The sequence below is a fragment of the Electrona antarctica genome, assembly GCF_951216825.1.
Source record: "Electrona antarctica genome assembly, chromosome: 4".
NCBI classification, from domain to species: domain Eukaryota; kingdom Metazoa; phylum Chordata; class Actinopteri; order Myctophiformes; family Myctophidae; genus Electrona; species Electrona antarctica.
This window is the reverse complement of record NC_136809.1, coordinates 43,625,515-43,648,625: the sequence shown is the minus strand read 5'-3', so window position 1 is coordinate 43,648,625 and position 23,111 is coordinate 43,625,515. Positions and strand designations below refer to the sequence as shown.

General features: G+C 41.6%; 1 protein-coding gene across 7 annotated transcripts in view; it reads right to left on the bottom strand.

Annotated features, from left to right (window-relative positions):
- The window catches only part of kdm4c (lysine (K)-specific demethylase 4C), a 58,463-nt gene extending 36,332 nt beyond the window's left edge, over nt 1-22,131 (bottom strand). For 2 of the 7 annotated variants that reach the window (XR_013789894.1, XM_079499748.1), the window contains exons 1-10: nt 21,786-22,129; nt 17,926-18,092; nt 15,834-16,009; nt 12,249-12,363; nt 9,746-9,939; nt 3,022-3,071; nt 2,129-2,232; nt 1,363-1,500; nt 1,029-1,222; nt 10-248 (exon numbers count right to left, since the gene is read on the bottom strand). Coding sequence is in view for 6 of the 7 variants with exons in the window: in XM_079499748.1 (XP_079355874.1) it covers nt 10-248; nt 1,029-1,222; nt 1,363-1,500; nt 2,129-2,232; nt 3,022-3,071; nt 9,746-9,939; nt 12,249-12,363; nt 15,834-16,009; nt 17,926-18,069 (1,354 nt within the window). In the remaining variant the exon portion in view is untranslated. Of the gene's footprint in view, nt 1-9; nt 249-1,028; nt 1,223-1,362; nt 1,501-2,128; nt 2,233-3,021; nt 3,072-9,745; nt 9,940-12,248; nt 12,364-15,833; nt 16,010-17,925; nt 18,093-21,060; nt 21,185-21,785 lie in introns of those variants that run through there. The other 5 variants (XM_079499752.1, XM_079499750.1, XM_079499751.1 and 2 more) reach the window with 4 other exon arrangements.
- Nucleotides 22,132-23,111: the final 980 nt, after the last annotated feature.

The window sequence follows — 23,111 nt, the reverse complement described above, 5'->3', positions numbered from 1 at the left end:
GTCTCTTACCAGGGAGCTGGAGAGAGTCCTGATTATGGCTGTGCTTTGATACGGAGTCACCTTCTTCCTCCTCCTCCTCCTCCTCATCCTCCTCCTCATCCTCCTCTTTAGTACTGCATGTGGTCTGTCGCCCCTTGGGCCCCAGTGGACCACCTCTCCTCTTGCTACCGCACAGGACTGCGCTGCCATCCAAAGTGAGGGACGCCTCTGTGGTTCGGAGGCGCTTGGAGCGCATGCGGGAGTGGGTTCTACTCGAAGAGAGAAGAGGATTCAAACTGAAATCCTGAATAACACTCAATTAGGCAATGCTGGAATTTTGTGACTTGGGAACAAGACCATTTGGACTAATGTTTCATGGCACAAAATATAGCTTTCGTTATGTAATCTACTGCAAGATTCTAAATAAACAATGACATCTCACCTCATATTATGCGTTTTTTTTTGTTTTTTTTACTGGTTTGATATATTTTTATTCATGAACCCAGCAAGGTGCAATTTCAGTATGAGTTGGTAATTGGCTATTCCAGTGCAGTGACAAACCTATACAGCAATATTTCTACGCAGGCCATTTTAAGGCATTTCTGCTTTAGTTGTAACAGAGGATAGACACAGCAATAAGTATAGAGAGTCGGTTTTGACACACGCCAAAGGTCTGGCTATTTATGCTTTGAATTGCCTTTGTGTGTGAAATATGCTGCACATAGATTTGTGACAGAACCTAGCCCAGGACGGCACTATAGGAATATTGCAGCAATATTTTCAAAGAAACGTTAAAGTGTTATATTTAATATTGGAATATTGTAGGTGATTTGTCTATTGGTTTACACATACAGGAAAAGTATCACGAAAGTGTAATTTGTATTTTATGTCTACAGTATGTCACTCATCGAGAACAACTGATTTTCAACTGAAAGGTTTGACGGGAGTATAAATTAGAATTAAATTCATAACCATTTAAACCCTCTCCTTTTAGAGAACCGGACTTAAGTTACAATCGTACTTTGACCGCTTTCTTATACTAAACATACCCTTTATTGACAGGTTTGGTTTTGTGTCGCCTCTCAAGCCAACTCTGCAGCTCCGGCGTCGTACTGGGCGTGGAGCGCGTATGGTCAAGGGCTGCTGAGTCTTTGCCCACCATCCAGTTGGCATAGCGATCAGGCTGAAAACCTTTAACAAACGGTTCCATGCTGATCTTTACCATGTCCTTACTGCATGTGCACTATAGGGAGGAGAGAGACATATTGTAATATCGTTAGAATATTTTCTTGGTGAATTCAGTCAGGGGCATTTTGGGAACAATAATAATTATTTTTTTGTTCCATGAATCAACACTGTCAACTTGATCCAGCCAGATTGTACCTGTGTGGCCACCTTGCCATAGTCTATCCAGCGGACGCTAGCAAAGTTGGTCGACTCAGCACAGTTGAAGCCATGGTTGAAGCCAGCATGGTAGCCGTAGGGGAAGGTGATCATGAATTCTCCTGCTTCCTGAGTAATCTGGTATGGGGAAGGATGAGGGGGTAGAGGGGTGAAAACAGAACCCATTATCCACATGTCCCCTAGCAGCCCTATTCTGTCAAAATGGGCCAAACATTCAGCAAAAATAGGCTAACATTTTCCGGAAATAGCAGATCTACAAGCTCACAGATTTGCTGTATATGGAAAAGGGAGGGCACAAAGTATAGACCTCTGAGGGGCCCGGGTCATCTTGTACTGTATGGAGTTTAACCCATTTTGACCTGAGATCAGATTCTAAAAATGTCTTCTACATCCTGACAGATTTCGATTTTTCTAAAATAGCAGACCTACAAGCTCGTAGCGCGCCACTCGGTGGCACGCTATGAGCTTGTAGATCTGCTATTTTTCAATAGCTAAAGCATAACATAATGCTAACACCAAAAGGGGTTCCCGCCCAAAATGTGTTAAGAAAGAAATATATTGAACAAACATGTTTTTGGTTCCAGATGTGGAAAGTAAGGAAATTCCTAAGGGAATGCAACTCAACTAGATAGAATCCATAATCCCCCGTAATCCAGTACATTCGATATTGAATTATGTAGATTGCTAAACATCTGGTTAGAAGAAAGAGTGGGGGTGCAGTTTTTCAGAGTGGCTCAGTGCCTACCTTATCAAAGGGGATGCCATACTTCTTCAGTATGGACGGGGAGATTAGAGTCATCTTGTGACGAAGGAAAGCCTCACATCCCTTGAAGCTATTGGGAAAGAAACCTGACAAAGACAGTGACAGAATGAACACAGACAATGAGCCAGTTTCAAAAAAGTTTTCCAAAAAGCTGAATAAGAGTGAGTCTTCCCTCAGAAGCAAACCCTGTTGTTCCTGAGAAGTAAAACACCAAGTGGCAGCGCCGCGGCATTTTTAACTTTGATGGATTATAGTGATATTTTGTGTGTGATAAGTGTCCTTATGCACTCATGCTGCTCTATGATTTGCTACCGACTCCAGAGTGGTAACTCACCATTTGAGTTTGCACAAGCTAACTAGATTTACGATAGTCCATCGTAAATTAGGCGACAAACATATTGGCACTTCAGGCTACTGAGCGTTTTTAGGATAATCTGCTATCAAGCCTTCACTTAATCCAGACAAGTAAAGGGCAACTCAGGACAACACAAAATTATCATTACAGGAGTTGCCTGATGAAGGTCTGACGACCGAAACGTTGCTCAATCTAAACTCAAGTGAAGACAGTGTGCGGGATTCTTTTTCTCTACTTCATTACAGGAGTTCCCAATTCAGGAGGACTGGATTTGGCAAGCCAGAATATTCCATCCATTCGCATCCCCTTATTACAGGGTTCCTTGAAGTCTTGACTGATTAAAACAAGCGCATTATTAACTGCAGTGCATAGTTAGTAGGATCCTGTCTCCCTTCCCTTTTTGGCATGTCTAATGTTATTGCCATTATCAGAACGGACAGTCATTTCAATATGCTGCCATTTGAGATGTTTTTACTATTTTACAATAAGGTGGCGTGTATAATATTGTCTTTTTTTTTACCTGTAGCCAGACGTTCCAATCTTTTCCCATGCTCGGGGGGGATGGCATACCTGTTAGAAGAACCAAGGGAGATGGATAAGTGCCATGATAATGTGCTACTGACCAATTCTACTCAGCGGTATACAGTCAAACACATATTATGGAAGCACTGGGGTTGGGTTTTTCTACATCTTCAAGTAGCCTTCATAGTTTCAAGACTGCCATCAAGTGGCGAGTAAATGAATAGCTGTGTGTGTGCTTGGGAGAAAGAGATCTCAAATTAGAATGTAATGCAATGCAACTGCAGTGATACCTGTCCTACTATAATGAGTTCACATTATTTGCAGAGGTCGATCGTTAATCCATTGAGACCTGGAACGCATCCATGTCACGTTAGCGTTTAACCACATTAACCATTAACCCATTTTGGGGCGGGAACCCCTTTTGGTGTTTTAAACATTGTTATAATTTAGCTATTGAAAAATAGCAGATCTACAAGCTCATAGCGCGCCACCAAGTGGCGCACTATGAACTTGTAGGTCTGCTATTTTTGAAAAATCGTTAAAATGTGCCTCAAATCTTTCCGAAAAATGTCATGATTTAGAAAACTTTTTTTTTTTTAATTTCAACGTCGGCCTGAATGGGTTAAGGTGCGAGACCTACAATACTGACATCATTATCTTCCCCAGGTTGACAGGCTGAGAGGTGGAGACACCCCTGTCAATGTGTGTGCACAGCTAATGCTGGACACCACCGAAGCCATCGGCATCGACTATACTATTCACACTCCCCACTGCCATTTTCATTTCCTTCAATTCACACTATTTTCGCTACTACTGCCATAGAACAGATGATAGATGATCCAAAACTCACACCAATAGCTACACACCATCTCTGAGTCATCATGTCATGTGTATCATTCAGATTTTTCATATTTCATTACTGAAATATATTTCAATCATGGCTAGGATTGCCTTCCAAAGCAGACAAGACTCCCGTTTGCCCCAGCAACTTGACTTGCCCCACCAGAGTTTAAGAAACCTTCCTATTATGACAACAGTGAAAAATATTAAGGAAACATTGGTTTCTATTTTGCAACATGGAACAGTGGCTCCTCAAAAAGCCAGTCAAAGATGTTGTGGAACCACATGATCTATCTAAAGGTACCACACCCTCACAAGTATCTTCGACCATGCCTGCAAGTGGGAATCTCAAATTGGGTAAGGTAATTCAGGCAAAGCCATTTCCCATTTTCAAAGCACCATATCATTAAAACACGTTGTATATTACTCTATCAAAACTTCTGTTTAAAGATATGTCTATATTAATGGTAGGGTATGTGATATGTTTTGGTTAAATAGCTCTATATTCTGATAGTATGCACTGCTATAGTGCGTTCGTTGAGTGTCCATGTCTTTCTCGCTTTATTGAACAGAAAATGCATTTTCAGGTCGGGATACCAATTTTATCCAATTAGGAGAGAGAACTCACACTGGGTTCAGATTGAACAAGTGAAATTGGAAATGATGGCGCAAAAATAAAATGAGCAGGCAAAATTGGAAATGAGTTTGTTCAGCGCATGTACTACTGTTAGATCAGTGAGTTGTAATGTAAAGGAAGGGGGTTGCAAGTCTTGGCCAAGTCTTCTCTCCATTTTTCCCCAGGTACGTATATATACGTACGTCGACGCTAGGTGGTGTCATATACCAAGTCCGTATATATACGTACCCCAACGTAGACTCAGTCTATATAATGGTTGATGCCTATGGAAGCCTTTAACATTGGTCCGGTTCCCATAGCAACGCCCCACCGTTCCAACTATGGGATTGGAAATATATTCACAGTGCAAAGCAGTGGAAGAGAGGATTAACCAAGGGGGCAGGCAGACTTTCCAACGTTGAAGCTCTGGGTCCTAGTGGTAGGAGGAGGGACTACAGGCGGACCCGTGGATTCATGACCGGGAAACCCTGTGCAGCTGGGCTTTAACGTTGAGCGCTCGGTTGCCCTACGTCACTCAGGACCTCAAAGTTGAGGTCCTGGGAGGGACTTCCGGCAGTCTTCCGGGTGCTTCAAAACGCCACTGAGCAACTTCCACTGACATGAATAGCTGGGGGGGCGGAGCTTCGCGCGAGTTCAGTCTCTATTATATATATACTCTATGGGATTAACTCAGATTCTAAGATCGCTGTCCTTAGTGGATTTTCTGCCATCCACATTTCAGATTTAATTTGTGCCTTTTTACAGCGACATTAGCGCCATTGTAAACGCTTCTGACGAGAGGTAAGGAGTGTGTGTGTGTTCCAATGGTGCGGTAGTGTGTGTAGCAACAGTGTGTGGGGGGCGGGCAAACACCGTCTTCTTAAAGTGAGCGTGTATGCTGGCCCCTGGAGCTGGGGTTTATGCTAACAGCTAGCGGTAGAGATAGAGTTAAGGCTCTCCAGCCTCGTTTTGACGTCATTCGGCATCATGCCATGCCACACGGCCTATGACTTATGAATTCTACCTCCGCCCAAAGTTCTCGGCACGAACCTTAGAGATCTTGACAGAATTCCCTCCAGGTAGGCAGGCATTCCATTTGACTCACATATTCCGTCTATGGTCTGTGGCATTTCTATCATCATATCACCTGTCAGCCTCGCCGAGTGGTGAGAGAAGTATGCGAGGGGGAGGTAACCTCGGCTAAAGGTGGTGGTAGTGGTGGTGGAGGAGGAGGCTGCAGGAGGGGGGTATATCTTTAAGCTGTTCTCATCCTCTAGGGATGAGCTGTCAAAATAGAGGAAGGGGTGTGTGTGTGTGTGTGTGTGTGTGTGTGTGTGTGTGTGTGTGTGTGTGTGTGTGTCACTGTCTGCCTGTGACACTGATCTCTGTGGGGATGCAGGGCTCACTGCTCTAATGAGCAGAACTACCCCAGGGCCAAATACGGAGAGAGAAATAGAACGAGACAGCATGACAATAAAAAGAAACACCGCCCGTGTTCTTCACCTTTCTCTCTCTTCATTTCCCTCTTCCCTGTCATTTCCCTTTCCCTTTGTCTTCATACACAGATTTCGCCTTTTTTTATAAAATAAATGAATGTATTTGAATGAATCTCTATTCCATCACTTATTGATTTACACGATGCTTTAGATGAAATTCAAATGGATGTGGCTCCTCCGTAGAGCAGGCATGTTCAGTACTGTATGTATGGATACAGTGTACAAAACAGCAGGATTTTGTGCTATGCTATTTCCATTCATTACACTGGATGTATCCAGGTAGATCCAGGTGAAAGCTATCAACTCTAAAGTTCAGCTGTTACATATAACTCATTAATGGGAATATATACAGTACTGTACAAAAGTTTTTGACACTAGAGGGAAAAACATGCAGTAAAATAACTTTTAGTAACCCATTTAGGCCCGACGACAAAATAAAAAAAAGTCTTCTAAAATCTAAATCATGACAGTTTTCTGAAAGACAATGTTTCTATATCAGTGGTGCTCAATATTTCATGTCAAGGACCCCAATAATTATATGCAATAGGCCGCCGACCCCCATCTGAAAATATGTTGTTCCAGGGAAGCAAAACGTTCACTGTGAAAGAATATATATTCAAAGATTTGACGCACATTTTCACGATTTTTCAAAAATAGCAGATCTACAAGCACGTAGCGCGGCACTCGATGCTATGAGCTTGTAGATCTGCTATTTTTCAATAGCTAAAGTATAACATAATGCTTAAAACAACAAAAAGGGGTTCCCCGTCCAGAATGGGTTAAAAAAATAATGACCAGAAACAGAAAAATCTAAAACAAATCAATATTTGTTGTGACTACCATTTGTCTTCTAAAACAGCACCAATTCTCCTGGGTACTCTACACTTGCGCACCATTTGTTAAGGTACTTGGCAGGTAGGTTGTTATAAACACCTTAGAGAAATTGCCACACATCTTCTGTGGCTTTCGGCTATCTCAAACTCTCTTCATGTCAACCCAGACAGACTCAATGATGTTGAGACCAGGGGGCTGCACTACAAAGTAGGGGTGCAACAGTTAATCAAACTAATCCATTTAATCTAATATAGAAAAATATAGATTTTGAGGAAATAATTGTTTCAAAAATACCAGAAATAGCTAGCTTTACAAGCTTGCAATGCATTGCGAGCAACATAGTATGAAATAGGGCTTAAAGTGGTTAATAAGACAAATTGATTTAGTCCATAATAAAACAAATACAAAATTATGTGTTGATTGTCGTCTCTGTCAGGTGGAAACCTCAGATGTCCGGAATTGTGATTCAAAATTTAAAAATATCAGATCAACAAGCTCAAAATACATCGCTTCACGGCCGTGATACAACCTTGTGGATGTTCTACTTTTGATGCTTTTGTGTGACGCTGTAGTATGATCAGATTAATTCATCATTCATTTTTGACAAAACACAAAAAAGGTTAGAATATGGAGATGCAGCTATATAAAATGTGTAAAGAATTACCCCAAATAGACATTCTGCTCAATTAATCAAAGAGATCAACAAAACTATCTTTATGAAGATGTCTGATCAACAAGTTGATTGATGTTGAATCGACCACATTATTGAATAGAATTAATGTTGATTATTATTGACATATGACAGTGATATGATATCATCATCATATCATCATCATACTATAATTCAGTCAATGTCTGTCTGAATGTGTGTCTGTCTGTCTGTCAGAAACACCGCCGTATCCCCTCACCGCCTGTACCAATCGCTCACACTTTTCACACAGGCATTGACCATAATAATATGGAGGTCTTAACGAAGCCCTTTTTCCAATTTAACAAATTATAAATGAATAATGAATTTATTAGTGAATAAAAAATGCGAAAACGTACCCAGGGTGCAGTTTAGATTGGTGTGCGACGGTGCAATATTTTTTCCAAATTGAACTTCGGTTCCTTCCTGCATTTTTTGGGATACTTAAAAAATCCCAATAACAATATTGCACCGAGGGCCTTAAAGGCATGCAGAGGGTTGATGTCTTAAAGACTCAGCACCAGCTTATATGCATAGGTCGCAAATATTTTTGCTCTTCCTCACACCCACAATAGTTTGCCAGACAGATGATTGATATAATAAAGTACATCCCACCCATCCCCTAAAACCTGCACAAATCCTTAAGTAGCTTTAAAGAAATAGGGAGAAAAACAAAAAGCTTGAGGTGTGAGCACTGGAAAAGCCTCAATCATAGCAGCCCAATGAAGTTTAGGCTTGTGCATGAAAAACGCTCTCCGCATTACATCCTCCTTGAGAACAACCTCCCTCCACATGAACCCATACGCAAGGCACATATACCTGTATGTTGTACTAGAGGTTCGGGCAAGCCAATTTAACCCATTCTGGGCAGGAACTCCTTTTGGTGTTTTAAGCATTACGTAATTATACTTATCTATTGATAGCAGATATACAAGCTCATAGCGCGACACAGAGTGCCGCGCTACGAGCTTGTGGAAATGTGGTGCAATTCTTTGAATATATATAATTTTTTACTCAAATCTTTGCTTGTGGTTGGGGGTCCCTGGAACAACATATTTTCAGACTCTTCAACTATATTCTCCATGTCATGGTTTCTGTTGTAAGTGATGAGAGCGATTCTCAAACCAGTTGTCCTAAAAAGAAAACACGCCTCCCGTCACCACCATGTGACTGGAGCGCAACACACGGAGGGAGGTCTCCGTGACCACCACAGCACCGGAGACTCTTTGCTTGCCTAGCTGCCGACAATCAAGCCTAATTAATGCGCGTGATGGTGTCACACGCCGAGAACGGCCGAGAATAGCAGACCTAAAAGCTCACAGCAGTCATCATATTGTGAGCTTGTTTATTAGATATTAAGTATTGACTGTATGTCTGGCTAGGGACCACATAGCTAGCAGAAGGACATTGAAAACCAGCACTTCCCCAAAACAACAGCTTTGGAAAATCTGTTGGGAATTGCTCACTTGCAACCGGAACCTGCTCGTACAGCCTCAATGTTTGTAAACAAATAATTGCTCTATATGCATTGTCACTGAAGGTACTGTATATGCCCTTGTGTGCAAGTAAAGGAAAGTATCCCATAATATAAGAATGAAGAGAAAGTGCTGAGCCCTCAGTGGTGGAAAGTAACTAAGTACATTTACTTAAAGGAACACTTCACCACTTTTCAACCTCACTAATAATCATGATAACGTGGTCCTTTAAGTACTGTACCTAATTAAAATGTGTAAGTATTTCCAATTTCCAATACTTTTAATACTACTCCACTACATCTTGGATCCAAATATTGTACTTTTACTCCATTACATTTAGTTGAAAACTTTAGTTACTAGTTACACTGTAGATTTTGATTATTATTAGAAAACATACATTACACCACTTCTCAACCCTACATTTCGGCCATTTGAGACAAATGACAATAGCAGATCAAAATAGTTGACGATGAAAATAGCCGATCTACAATACGTCACGATGCGACGCATTGTAAGCTTGTATATATGCTATTTTCAAAAGATTTATATACATTTGAAAACTTGAAATGGGATATTCTGCTCAATGAATACTTTTACTTTTGGTACTTACTGCATTTTGATGCCAAATGTTGCCAATACTTATATATATACACACTAGTACAATACAGTACTTTTACTTGCCGTATTGATACTTTTACTTGAGCCTACGTAAGAAACGCGAGTGCTTTTTCCCACCACTGACTGACCCAACCCCAAGATTTCCCGCTACTAACCAGGACTTTGGCTCTCCAAAGTGCAGGTAGTTGATGCTGTAGAGGTCCATGTCCTCCGTGTGCCAGGAGAAGGACGTCTTCCACATGCCAAAGTACAGGTATGGCGTGTTGACCCCCTGGATGGAGACGCCGCAGTCCTCCTCGATAACGTCCAAGATGGAGTTCAGGTGGCCGATGTTCCACTCCTCTATATCCTAGGAGAGTTAGAGATGTTAAAGATGGAGTGCCGTGATTTTTTTCAGGTTTTATTATTATTATATAAATAAGGAAGATATTTTAAAAAAAAAAGTGTACAGTATTTGTTAAAATGTCGTTTTTATGTGGACACGCCCACCAGTTCATTAAGTATGCCTGGTTTGCCTGGTGGGTGGTGTTGGGTGGTGATCCACCTGAACTGAAGCCACACCCACAGCTGTTGTTAAGGGGGGAGGGGTTAGGGGAGGGGATGATATTATGATAGCCCCCCCCCCCCCCCCCTACATAGAGCTTTTGTCCCCACACGTCTCAAGATTTGCCATTGACAATGAACGGAGAAATTAGGTCAAAATTCCGCTAAATATGAGTAAATTAAACATTAAAACATCATGTAAACAAGCATATCAGCTAACCAATCACAGGCAACAGGCATTCCGATTGGCCAGTATCAGATGATGCATGATGATGTACGATGATAAGAGCGCCCCTCACTTCCCACGGGTGTGATTTTTTTGGTATTCAGACAGCCAGCAATGGATAAAACGCTTCCAAAAAAATGTTTGTCTCTGTGACACATCTAGGGGCCGCAAACTGCATTCAAAGATTTTCCTAGAAGCTTTGTCATTGGTCGATTTGCCTGTCTACTTCCTGATTGGTTAGTCATTTCGACCAGGTTTTTTTTTCCGACCAATGACAAAGCTTCTAGGAACATCTTTGAATGCAGATTGTAGCCCCTAGATGTGTCAGAGACTACATTTTTTTGGGAGCGTTTTACTCATTGCTGGCTGTCTGGAAAAAAAATAAAATAAAAGGCATATTATTGCTTATAGCTACTTTAACCCTCAATACTTTTTGAACTTGACCTTTGGCTTGGGTACTTGTTCTACTCACAGTCAGTTTGCACTCTTCAGAAACAGGCAGACAGACACAGAGATCTCCATAACCCTCCAGACAGACGGTTAAAGCTAGTGCTATGACAACGGGTATTGCATATACTAGGTTCAGAACATGCATCGTTCTCAAGTAAGCCGGTGGCCAACAGGTCTAGTAGTAAAAAATAAATGGAATGACTTGTATCGTTCCCAATTTACACAGTCTCTTGTAAATGCAGATCAGCCCTTATATCAGAGTGATTGACAGGAGAGATTATCAGAGGAGCAGAGTTTGGACCATTATTCATACATGGACAGAAGTATGGATATAGTTTCTCAGTGAAGGTGCAGCCAGTGAAAGAGTAGAGATTAACTCTGGCCTCTACATCATAAAAGGAGACCAGACCCTCCTCATAATCCACAAACACTCCCACTTTCTGGAGCTCCTCTCGTACAGGGATGGGGACTCTATGGTCAGCATTGGCCTTGTACTTATTTCCATTCTCCAACTGTATAGTCCAGTAACCATTGTTGGGACTCGGATAGATCGATCCCTTCCTGTTGATGGACTCTCTGGCCACTCCTGTTGTCCAATCAGTTTTCCCTCCAACCTGGACCTCAAAGTAAAACCTTCCTGAGGAGAAACTTTGTTTTCCTAAGACACTGACACATGGAAAGAATCTCTCTTTGTTGTTTGGCAGATTCTTCCTTATGTTTCTATGACTCACTTGCTTTCCATCCTCAGACAGGATGAGGTATGCATGTGCTGTATCAGGGTCCAGAGATACATCCACAGCACATTGCAAAATTCTCCTCAGCTCAGAATCACACAGTTTCTCCATCTCTACTCTCGGTTGGGCTTGGTTCGTCTCTCTCAAACTACTGCTCCTTACACTGTGTGGAATCGGCTTTTAAGCTGTCGAGCTCCATGGAATCTCACCTCATCAAATATGACGCCAGGTTCATCCAAATATGGAGTTCCACACATGCAGCTCCAGCTGTATATCTGCTATTTTCTAAAACATCTGACAAACGTTTTAATAAAACATTGAAAATATATGAAAATGCACAAGGCCCACCTCCTCCCTCCTGTCCCTCACTCTGATTTTGTGTCATAAACACATGAAAACTGGACTCCATCTTTAATACGTCACGTGTTCTACTTGGAAGCGAAAATAAATCCCAAACTCAAAGACAGTTTGTGAGTTATTCCCGTGAGTCTGAGCAATAGAGTATGAAACCTCGGTTTTAGATTTTTAGACTGGAGAGTCAACAGAAAGTAGCACATGAATGTGGAGGGAATATTTATGAAAGATATGAAGAGGAATGAGTGGGAACTGACTGGAAATGATGAAACACATAAAACTGATAGAAATTAAACAGTGAAAGAAAAAGTCAAACAGAGAGAAAGTAGCCAAAAGTAAGAGGACATTCACCTCATCATAGAGGCTTCCACTGACATCAGCTCCATATATGGGTGGAACAAACGTGACGTTTTTCCAGTACTTCCTCTCAAGGTCGTCATAGTTCAGGTAGCGAGGTGTAGAGTAACTGTGAATGAGAAGGAAATGCCTCAGAATAGTGAAAAACATTTGAGCCCCAATTTGTACAATCTCTCACTGTTTACTTCAAATAACTGTATTGACAGATCAACCTGTAGGTAACCTGCTGTGGTTGTTCTCAACGTTTTCAGGCCGCAACCCCCCAAAAAACACACATTTGAACTGGGGACCCCTCACGCCGACAAGCACATGGAATTGTAGGAGTTGAGGCATTACAATTAGTTTGACTCGGTTCCACAGATAAATATCGTTAAAATAGCCGATCTACAAGCTCCACTGCAGCTTTCGTAAATCAATGCCCTGTTTTATGCTTTTGCCATATACCAGTGTTGTTTAATAGTAGTGAAAGTGACAGATATGCAAGCTCATACCGCTCCTAACGTGTCACATCACAGCCCTGCCCCTCCCCCAGTTCCAGTCCTTTCAAATAATGACAGCAGTGATTTTATTTCCATTTTTTGTAGACAAGGTTGATAAAGTCAGACCCCAACTGTCATGGCCGGCAGTCAACTTTGAGACGTTTCTCCCCAGTTTCTCTGCAAGAACTGACTGACCTTGTGAGAGTGATGAAATTCTCCTCCTGTCCAAGACTCCATTCGACATCCTGCCCACATCCATGCTAAAATATGTTTTTAACTCAGTAGGCCCTTCTCTACTTAGTTTCTATTATTAATAGCTCGCTGAAATCTGGTTGTGTCCCCTTTTATTTTAAACAGGCAATTGTTCACCCGCTCATCAAAAAGACAAACTTAGATCCATCAGAACCCCTTGTTGAACTACAGGACGATCTCCAAGCTTGCTTTTATTTTTGAGGAAAGAAATAATAGCCAGTCAGCTTACTGATGCTATAAACAAACATGACGTTATGGACAAATTTCAGTCAGACATCCGTCAGAAGCATTCCAGAGACAGCCCTTCTCAGAGTGTCTAATGACATCATGATGTCATTCGATGCGGGCGACTGCTCGATCCTGGTGCTGCTGGATCTTAGCCACCAGATCTTTGATATGGTGGACCACGCCATTTTAATAGACAGGAGTCTCTGGGAGTGCCCTAGGCCTAGATTGGTTCTCCTCATACAGTACTTCATCAGACAGAAGCTTTTCTGCGGCTGTTGATCCATACTCCTGTCTCCCTCAGAGTCCACCACCCTAACATGTGGTGTTCCACAGGGCTCTGTCTTAGGCTCTAGGTCCTATTATAAGGCATTTCAAGGGCACTTCCTACCATCGCTATGCAGATTACATCCTATTATATTGTTCCTTTAAGCCACATCGCATCAATGTAATTGTTGAACTGCATGATTGATTGACTGCCATTAAGGATTGGATGGCCAGCAACTTTCTACAACTCAGACGTTTTACATATTGCTCCCGATAAGATTGCCACAAATGTTGCAAAATGTCTTGGGTCCTAATGCATGTTCAAACCTTAGAAGCCTTGGCATCATACTCAGTCAGGCCATGCGTTTAGACAAGCATATTAACTCTGTGTCCCGCACCTATTTTTATCACCTCAAAACATCTCTAAATTAAGATCTGTCGTCTCTCGCCCTGAGCCACAAATGATAATTCATGCGTTTGTGTCTTTACGCTTGGACTATTGTAACTCCCTTTTATCTTGTCTCTCTACGCATCTCTGCACGGCCTACAACTAGTCTGTAATGCGGCTGCCAGGCTACTGACCAGTTCCAGGCAGTCACACAACCCCCATTCTGGCCTCCTAACACTGCCACTGGTCGCAGTTAATTTCAGAATCCATTTCAAGGTTCTTGTAATCACATACAGAGCTGGTCAGGCACCCCCATATGTGACCTGCTCCAGCCTTGCGTTCCCACTAGGTCTCTGAGCTCCTCATCCCAGGGCCTGCTGATTGTGCCTCCCACGAGACTTAAGACCAAAGGTGATTGGGCCTTTGAAAGCTTTGCCCCTAGGCAATGGAGTACTCTACTCTACCCCTAGACCTCAGAACTGTGGCCTCTGCGGACATCTTCAAAAGACGGTTAAAGACTCACCTGTTCAAACAGGCTTTCACATAGCTCCTTTGTGATTACACCGCTGTGTTGAGACATCTCCCTTATTCCGAGTTTGTTTGATTTTCTTTGACTCTTTTTGGTCGATTTGCCATTTGGCAATTGTTTTATTCAATTTTTTATTATTTTGTGCTCTACAAATACATTTTACTTACTTACATTTTCGAAACATTTTGAAAGGTTTTTGCGCAACAGCTATCGATATCTCAATTCCACGATGGCATTTTATGAAAACAAGCAGTCAACATAGAAGACTACTGCTTTTTAAGTCCCCCAGCAAATCCTTGCACATGAGGGGATGTCCATGTCTGGTTTGAATCCTACCTGTAAAATGGTGTATACATTCTGGATTTCTGACTGGATTTTTCAACTCTTTAATGCCATTATTACCGTTTATACTGCCATACTATGGTACTGTGTTGTTCACTGGCCTAGCTCTGCCTAAAGCCCAAACCACACCAATGGGTCACCATGCAACTCCTTGCAACCAAACGGTTACGAGTAGGCACATGTGGATAGACGCATGCAGTTGCAAGCAACAGTTGAACCAACCGAATCAATTTGGTCGACTTGCATCGACATGCTCCACCATGCACCGACGTGCAACAGGACATATCACACCACTGGGACGAACACTAAAACAGTTTTGTTTTGCGTCTCTACGAGCTTGTAGATCTGCTATGTTTGAAAGAATGTGAAAATGTGGCGTAAATCTTTGAATATATATTCTTTCGGGCGTTTTTAACTCAAATCTTTGCTTCTGGGGGGGTCCCTGGAACAACATATTTTCAGATGGGGGTCCGCATGGAAAGGTTAAGAACCACTGACATAGAAACATGGGTTTTTCAGAAAACGGTTCAGAAGCCTTATTTTAAAATCGGCCTCAGGTCTAAATGGGTTAACCAGAATGAGATGCAAGTCCCATCTTACTGATTCTGGCCCGTCTTCATTGGCTGGCAGATAAACATTGGATGCAGAAATTAATTTACAAGGTATAGCATGGTAAAGCAATTGTTCTGCTGTGCCCGTTTGTGATCCTTGAGAAGGCTTGGGCGATCCTTGTTGCCATTTTACTATGCACAAGGTTAAGATTAATTATGGAAATTAGGATTGTGAAAGGGATTTGAAAACCTCAAGCGGCTCTACAAGCTCTTGGTAGTAGGGAGCTTTTATATAACATCTCATTTCTGGGAGTGCATTCATTATAATCACTTTAATATGTTATACAGTTAAACTGTACAATTATACTGCCAATTAGAGAATGCCTATTTCTGAGGTCCCTCAAGAACCAAAAAACATTAATTGTTAATGTTATTCATGTACAAAATTAATTTAAGAGTTAATTAGTCAAGGTTGAGCTAAAACAGAAAATGATGCTGCCTTTCCATATGGCACAAATTATACAAATTACACCATTATATACTGACTTGTCACTGTTTGCCAGTTGTCTGAACTCCTGCACAGTAAGAGGTTTCTTCTGGATGTTATATTGGGTGAAGAGCCCTGATTGGCCAGCCACCATTTGTTGGATAGGAGCAGGGATCACAAGTTCATCGATGTTGTCGTAGGAACGACGTGGCTTCCAACCCTTCGGAGGAATCACCTGGATGACACAAAGGGAGATAAAAGGCTAATGAGACGAGGTTCTTAATATGGAACAGAAAATGCTGCAGCACTAGTATTCAGTGTTTCTGATTTCGGAAAGTAGAAGGGACACCTCTATAAATAATTTAACCTTACTTATGGTGTTGGTTGGGTGTAATAAGGCTGCCCATTTTTATAACAACTATGAGCAATTATTGAAATCACTACTTGATGGTATTATGTAATTCTTTCAGTAATTCTACATTCAATAGGCTCTATGCACACAGAATAACTCTTCCTACTTGGTCCCCTTCCCTACTTCCTTCACAGGTGTTACCGTCGACCGATGATACTAATTAAGGCTCTGTTCCATTTAGTGTACCGAGCGGTTCTCACACTTTTTAATTCAAGGACCCCCATAACGTACAAGTGGAGCCAAATGGTCCAGACCATTTGGTTCCATTTGTACGCTCTCAGAGTTACACACACGTATGGAGCCATTTGGGACCCACTCAAGGACACTTTGAGACCCACTAGTATAGCAGAGTGTACATCCAGTGAGCCAACATGCACAGTAGCAGCATCATCAGTAACACCTGTGAAGGAAGTAGGGAAGAGGCCCGGAAGTAGGAAGAGTTACTGTGTGCATAGAGCTATTGTCGGCCTTATGCACAAAGGGCATTGTATATTCCATAAGGCTGTCAAAGTTAACGCGTTAATCGTGCGTTAACTCAAAGTCCTTTTAACGGCGTTAATTTAATTAACGCGTGATTAACGCACGGTGAAGTTTGACAGAATGGTTGAGAGACGCATTCATGTGAATGCAGGCAGTCAGTGAGCCCCGCCTCTCTCCCCACTCTCTCTCCCAGTGACTTGGTCAGCCTGTGCAGGACCGGTGCGCAGAGTGTAGCCTACCAGTGTGGGCTGGGCAGTTGAGCTGTGAGCACTCGAGTCGTCGCGTTCGTTGGGCTCGTTATTAATTAATTTGCTCCACAATGTGTTAGATCAGAAGCTCTTTGAATTGGGCATTGGGCAAAAGCAAAACTCTGGCAGTTTTGGTTGACAAACATAGCAGTCAGTTGTGTGATAGCTTGATGCTACACAGACCATGCTAATGCTAAAGCTAATGTTGACAGCCTGACTGTGCGTGCGTGCTTACAGGAGAGAGAGCTCTCGCCTGGGTGTGTGTGTGTGTGTGTGTGTGTGTGAGACTGTGTGTTGAGTTGAGTTTATGATTTTGTTTCCCTCTTCCATGGCATTTGCAATAAAGCAAGCATTCTCCCATGTTGATAAAAAAAACTTGAAAAGCAGTGGTTCTGATTGAACCAGTGGTCCGGGGACCACCAGTGGTCCCTGAGGGGGTTCCAGGTGGTCCCCAGCTAAATGATGGAGAGTTGGTAACCAAATGAACCCTTATAAATCTTTAACTCTTGAGAGTGTAAAATGAAAGCAAGTGTGTCCATTTGGTTCAATTTTACACTCAAGAGTTGAATAATTGTTAAACAGCTGCATTACTTAAGTTAATTTAAGTGTACACAATTAGAGAACTTAGAAAACATGTTATTTTGATCAACATGGCCTGTTATCTCTCCTAATGGTAGGCCTACCAACATCAATACGGTTCTTTAGTTTGGGTCTGGAAGGCTAAATGTCATCAAATGGTGGTCTGTGGCTCAAATGGAGAATCCATAATGGACCTTGATATGAAAAATCTTGAAAACCACTGATTTATGGTATATTTAGAATGGATAAAAAATATGCGATTAATTTGCGATTAATCGGCGATTAACTATGGGCAATCATGCGATTAATCGCGATTAAATATTTTAATCGACTGACAGGCCTAATATTCCAATTAAATTATAGTGTTTCTGACTGTCATTATAAACTGGCTTATAACACACACAGCACGTGACACATTATGCCTACACCCACCTTGGCCAGACCTGCCCGGTGTGCCCCTTGAGACTCCATATAAACCAGATACTGGTTGAAGTCCCGGAATTCCTCCATGGTCGGCCTAAAGGTCATAATCTTGCAGGTGGGGTTTGCAGGGGGATACACCTCTGCTCCCGCCATCCTGCCAGATTACAAGATAAAGCCTGTAAACAGAAAATATAATTTTAGAAGACTAATATTATTGGTATTATAGGGTAGGTACCCTCACAAAAACATGCAGTAATCCTGGTCTCTAAACTACCTCCCCCTGGCCAGCCGGGGCGCCTGATGGAGGGGAAAGGAACTGGTCGGAATAACGTGTTCCTTACACACGCTACGTCCGGTCAGGGAAATTCCCCCCTGTCAGGTGAAAAGAAGCAGCTTGGACTCCTCATGCATGGAAGGAGGCATGAGGTCAGTCCGCTGCCCCCCCAGGTTGGCTGGGGGGCATCTGATTACATTAGATAATTGGCACTGGGTGAAAAAACTGGGTTGCAAAATCGTGGGATAACAATTAATTAAAAAAAGAAAAGAATTTAAAAAATAAAATGGATGTTCCATCAGTTCTCTCTCCCAATTGGAATACATTAGTATCCCCACCTGCTGAAAATGTATTACCCGTTTGTTAAAGGACCTATGACATAAAATTCTACTTTTTCAATTTCTTTTGTGTTTTTGGGGCTCCCATATGTGTTTTCTATCCCCACAAATAACCAATTTTGAACAATCAGGCTTTCATATCATATGGGTGCTTTAATGGGAATTGCTCTCAGGAACAGCTCAACTGATTTTGTCCTCATCGTGATGTCATCAATGTCACCCTACTTTGTATAATTCCTCCTCTTCTTCAGTCTTCAGTTCCAAATTTGCATTTCCACTTTGTATACAATGTCCGCCATTGTTGATTTTCCAAGCTGGCATGGAATGGAAACAAGCCTGATTTTATCTAGCATCAGTATTATAATGACTCAAATATTAAATAATCTGCATATCAGCACCCCCACCACCTCAGGACATTGTGGTATTGCAGCTAAAACTGCTTTCAAAGTCCAGAAATAAATGACAAGGACTGGTTATATCAGAGTGGTGATTGAGGCTCAAACCATTAGAAATAAGTTTGAAAGACATAGACAATATGATATTAAATATTAAAAACAGTTTTAAAATGCATGTTATTTCTGCTTTAAAGAGCTGGAGAGAAGGGGAGACTCCTGTTACTGTACAAACACTGAGTCTAGAGCAGTGGTAGGCAACAGGTGGCCCGTGGGCCAGCACTGACCCATCTGTCTCTGCTAATAATTTAGTAAATTATTTACAATATCTGACTAACAGTCCCTTACGTCGGATATGGACAGCAATGGCTTTGTGTTGATGGAACTGGGTAGGATGAATGCATAGTTTGATCTCCAAGTCATGGTTTCACTTTCCACTTTAGACTTTTGGATGCCATGTGAGAGATGACTCTCACATTTAAAAAACAAAACAAAACTTCAGACTATACTATAAGAGACCTTGAGACATGAAAGGAGTATGACTATCTCCAGAATATCTCCTTACATTTTTTATTGTAACTAAATATCCTACAAGGCCACATTCAAAGATGTGGCCTGCACAACATGATTACACACAAGCATTTCTGTATGCACCAGTAGCATTTGATTAAACACACATACACATTTCTATCGGCAGTTATTATGAGACACACGTCTTCATTCATTAACTTTTATAGCAATGTAGTTATTATCGTATATACTAGGTGGTTTGTTGCATGTTCCAGGTCCTAGATTTGTCCTTGATTGTGTTCTGGCCCACCATCTATTGCACTGGCTCCCAAACACTGGGTTGGGACCCATTTGTGGGTCGCGGACACATTTGTATGGGTCCCTTTATTTTTTTGTTTCCTGCATTTTGTTTTTAATTATTATTATTTCAAAACATTTTCAAAAAACATTCCCAAAGAAGCAACATTTTTCTCAGTAATGTCATGAAGAAATAAAATAAACATCAAAGACATTACATAAATTGCAAAACAAATATTTAAGCGGTAGTGAAAATAGCCGATTTACTAGGTCACAACGCTGCTTGAAGTAACGCGTTGTGAGCTTGTAGAGCTGCTATTTTCACTTAGTTTGGGTCCTGAGCAGACATAAAATTTCTCTTTTGGGTCGCAGGCTAAAAAGTTTAGGCTTAGGCCGGGTGCCGAACCCGACACCCTGGCTCTAGTGACTAGCCTAGACTCAATTTCAATGATTACTTTGCAAATATAGACCTCTTTAACACTTTGTATTAAATATATATTCATAATTACAATTTACACCTTTAACACTTGCTGTGAAAACTGCAATATAAGACTAGATGAATAATTATGTGCCCGAGATTTCCCTGTGTGTTATTCACAGGTTCACCACTAGATGGAAGTCAACATTCAAATGTCGATTTGATGGAGACAACATGAGACACACACCCTCTGTGGATTTTGGTCCCATGTCTTGATCCCCCATCCCACTCCCAACTCAAAGACAGAATGTACTTGCTTTGGGACAAAGGACCTTATATCACCCGCAGTGGTGTTATTGTGATTTCATGGTGGTATAGCTGACAATAATCACCATATTTAATGGCATGACTCGATTATGTAACAGGTCATCATAGCAAGGAAAAAATAAGAATAATCAACTTTATGATGCCTGCAGAATATTACAATTGCCTTATTCAACCTTAGTCTTCGTCAACAAAATATTATAATCGTATACAGACACTTTATACGATTATTATTGCTTTATTAATATAAAGTTAATTATTGCCGATAAATAACAATAAAGGTTCAATGCATGGCCCATTGCAGCTTTTTGAATTCCAGAGTAAACGTGTGAACAAACAGACGCTTAGCTTTGTTGTCTGCCTAGCCTGTTAGCCTACGTTTTGTTGTGATGCTAAGCAATGGCTGGTCTCTGATCAGCTGCCTGCCTGTCTGTCTGTCTATATGTCTGTCTGTCTGTCTGTGTAACTTGTCTCCATTTTAGCCTATAGTCAATTTGAACGTACAGAGAGAAAGTTGACACGACTTCACTTAGTGGGAGTAGATTACAGCAGTTATTATTACCAAATTATAATGCAAGAGACAACACCTACCTAGCTAGTTAGCTATAGCTGCTAGCAGCACCACAGCTAGCCAACAGTTAAATGCTGGAGACTGACTGGGGGATTTAAATGCCCCTTCTTCTTCTTGCAAGGTTGCTTGCTTCAGATGCTATAGGCCATGTTGTTGTGCCGCACTCTGTATCCCCGTCATAATCTGTTTCCCCACAATGTTCCCACAAGAGAGCATTTTTGACAATAAAAAAAAATATGCGCCGTTTTTTTAGAAGTTGTTTTGACCTATTTGGATATTTTAAACAATATACATGTCTTTGTATTTCCTCGCGTGAAATCCGAAAGGGACGGGGCGAAACAGATTCTGACGGGACACAACATTCGGCGCAACACCTCCCGTGCAACTATTAGCCTGAGCTTTGGCTGGGCTCTGTTGAAATCAATTCGGGGTCTCTTTATTAGTTGTTTTGACAGAGTCGAGTCGCGTTAAAGTTGAACACGAAAGAGCATTATAAATAACAACGTTACGCCGCGCGAGCGACGTACGTGCACGAGCGCGTGCCAACTTGGTGTATGATATGAGCTGCTTAAAGCTAGCTTGCGTGCTAGCTAATGTAGCACAGTTAAAAAGCAAGTAAAGTGACGACAATTAGACCTCTATAATAACAGCCCCATTGGAGCCAACGGCTAAATCACCACTATATACGCAGCTCTGTACATGGTGCATGTCACTACTAGTCGCGTTAAGCTCTGCGTACATTTACCTGGCTGTAGAGAAACACGTACGGTTGTCGCACGGTTGTTTGTTTATCCTCTTTGCTTCTTCTTCTCCGTGCACTCCAGCTGTTTCACATGACAGCTGCTAGTTGTGAACACACACACGGACGGACGGACGCGTTCCTGGTCGCCTCCACTGCTGCGCTGCCGTCTGCTGCTGCCTACCAGTCACTCACTCAGACAGACAGTCAGTCAGAGGCAGTGCTGCTGCTGGAGATTTGCTAAAGGCGCTGCATGTGATGGGTTGGCTATTAGTGTGAAATATTTCATCAGTAATTCAGTATACATTATGAGATCTGATAATCTATCTGTCTGTCTGCAAACGAAAGCTGCAAGCAAGTAGTCTCTCTCTTGGCTCTGACTTGAAGCAGGAAAAAGTCCAGGCATGCAGGCAGCTGCTATAGGCTGCACCTGCTGCTCAAGATTGTATTGTGTTCATGAAAAACAAAAGGATCAATCCATTCTTTATTAATGGCCAATGGTGTCTTCATGCATTATGTTGTTTTTTTTTTAGCAAATCATACCTGCTATTTTGCTGAGTTATTTATGTGTATTCATTGATAATAACATGGTAATATTAGTTTGTATAATAAGAACAGGAAAGTACAGTTCGATATAAGGTCTGCTATAAGAGGATAAAATAAAATAAAAACAAAAAAGCACTATAGGCTTGTTTCTATTGACGGGGGCTATGCATGCTTTAAATAAACGTGTTTTAGAACAGGACTGTCTAATTTATTTTCCCAATGCTGAATATAATTTATATTTGGATACCGGTATACAGTATATGGGAACCTATGAGCTATGGGAACCTATGAGCTATGAACTTGTATTGCATTGTTTCCATTTGCAGACCCAGCAAGTCATGCAGGTTCTCATGTTGTCCACTAGGTGGCTTCAAAGTGACTGCTCAGTGAGAGAGCACACTTGAACTCTTGTCAGTCCCAGGCTTAGTTCCAGGCCATGAGCATTCAGTATGCCTTTGTGGAAAGTAACCAAGTACAATTTAGATTTATTTTAAAACTTTACTTTAGTATTTCCATTTTTCAATACCTTTAGTCTTTTTCATCTAGTCCCTGCATCTCAGAGGCAAACATTGTACTCTATTACAAATTGCATGGGCACTCACCCAATAATTAATTCCTAAGGCTTGGAGTCGTTTGGGAACTAGTTTCATATTAATTTGAAAGTTCTGGCATAAAACGTATATTTAGTAAAATATCTCTACTTTTCCACGAGCTGCACACGGATGACATTCTCTCCAGCGAGGGGCCCGGAATGAGCACAGCGGCAGGACTGAACATATCAAAAAC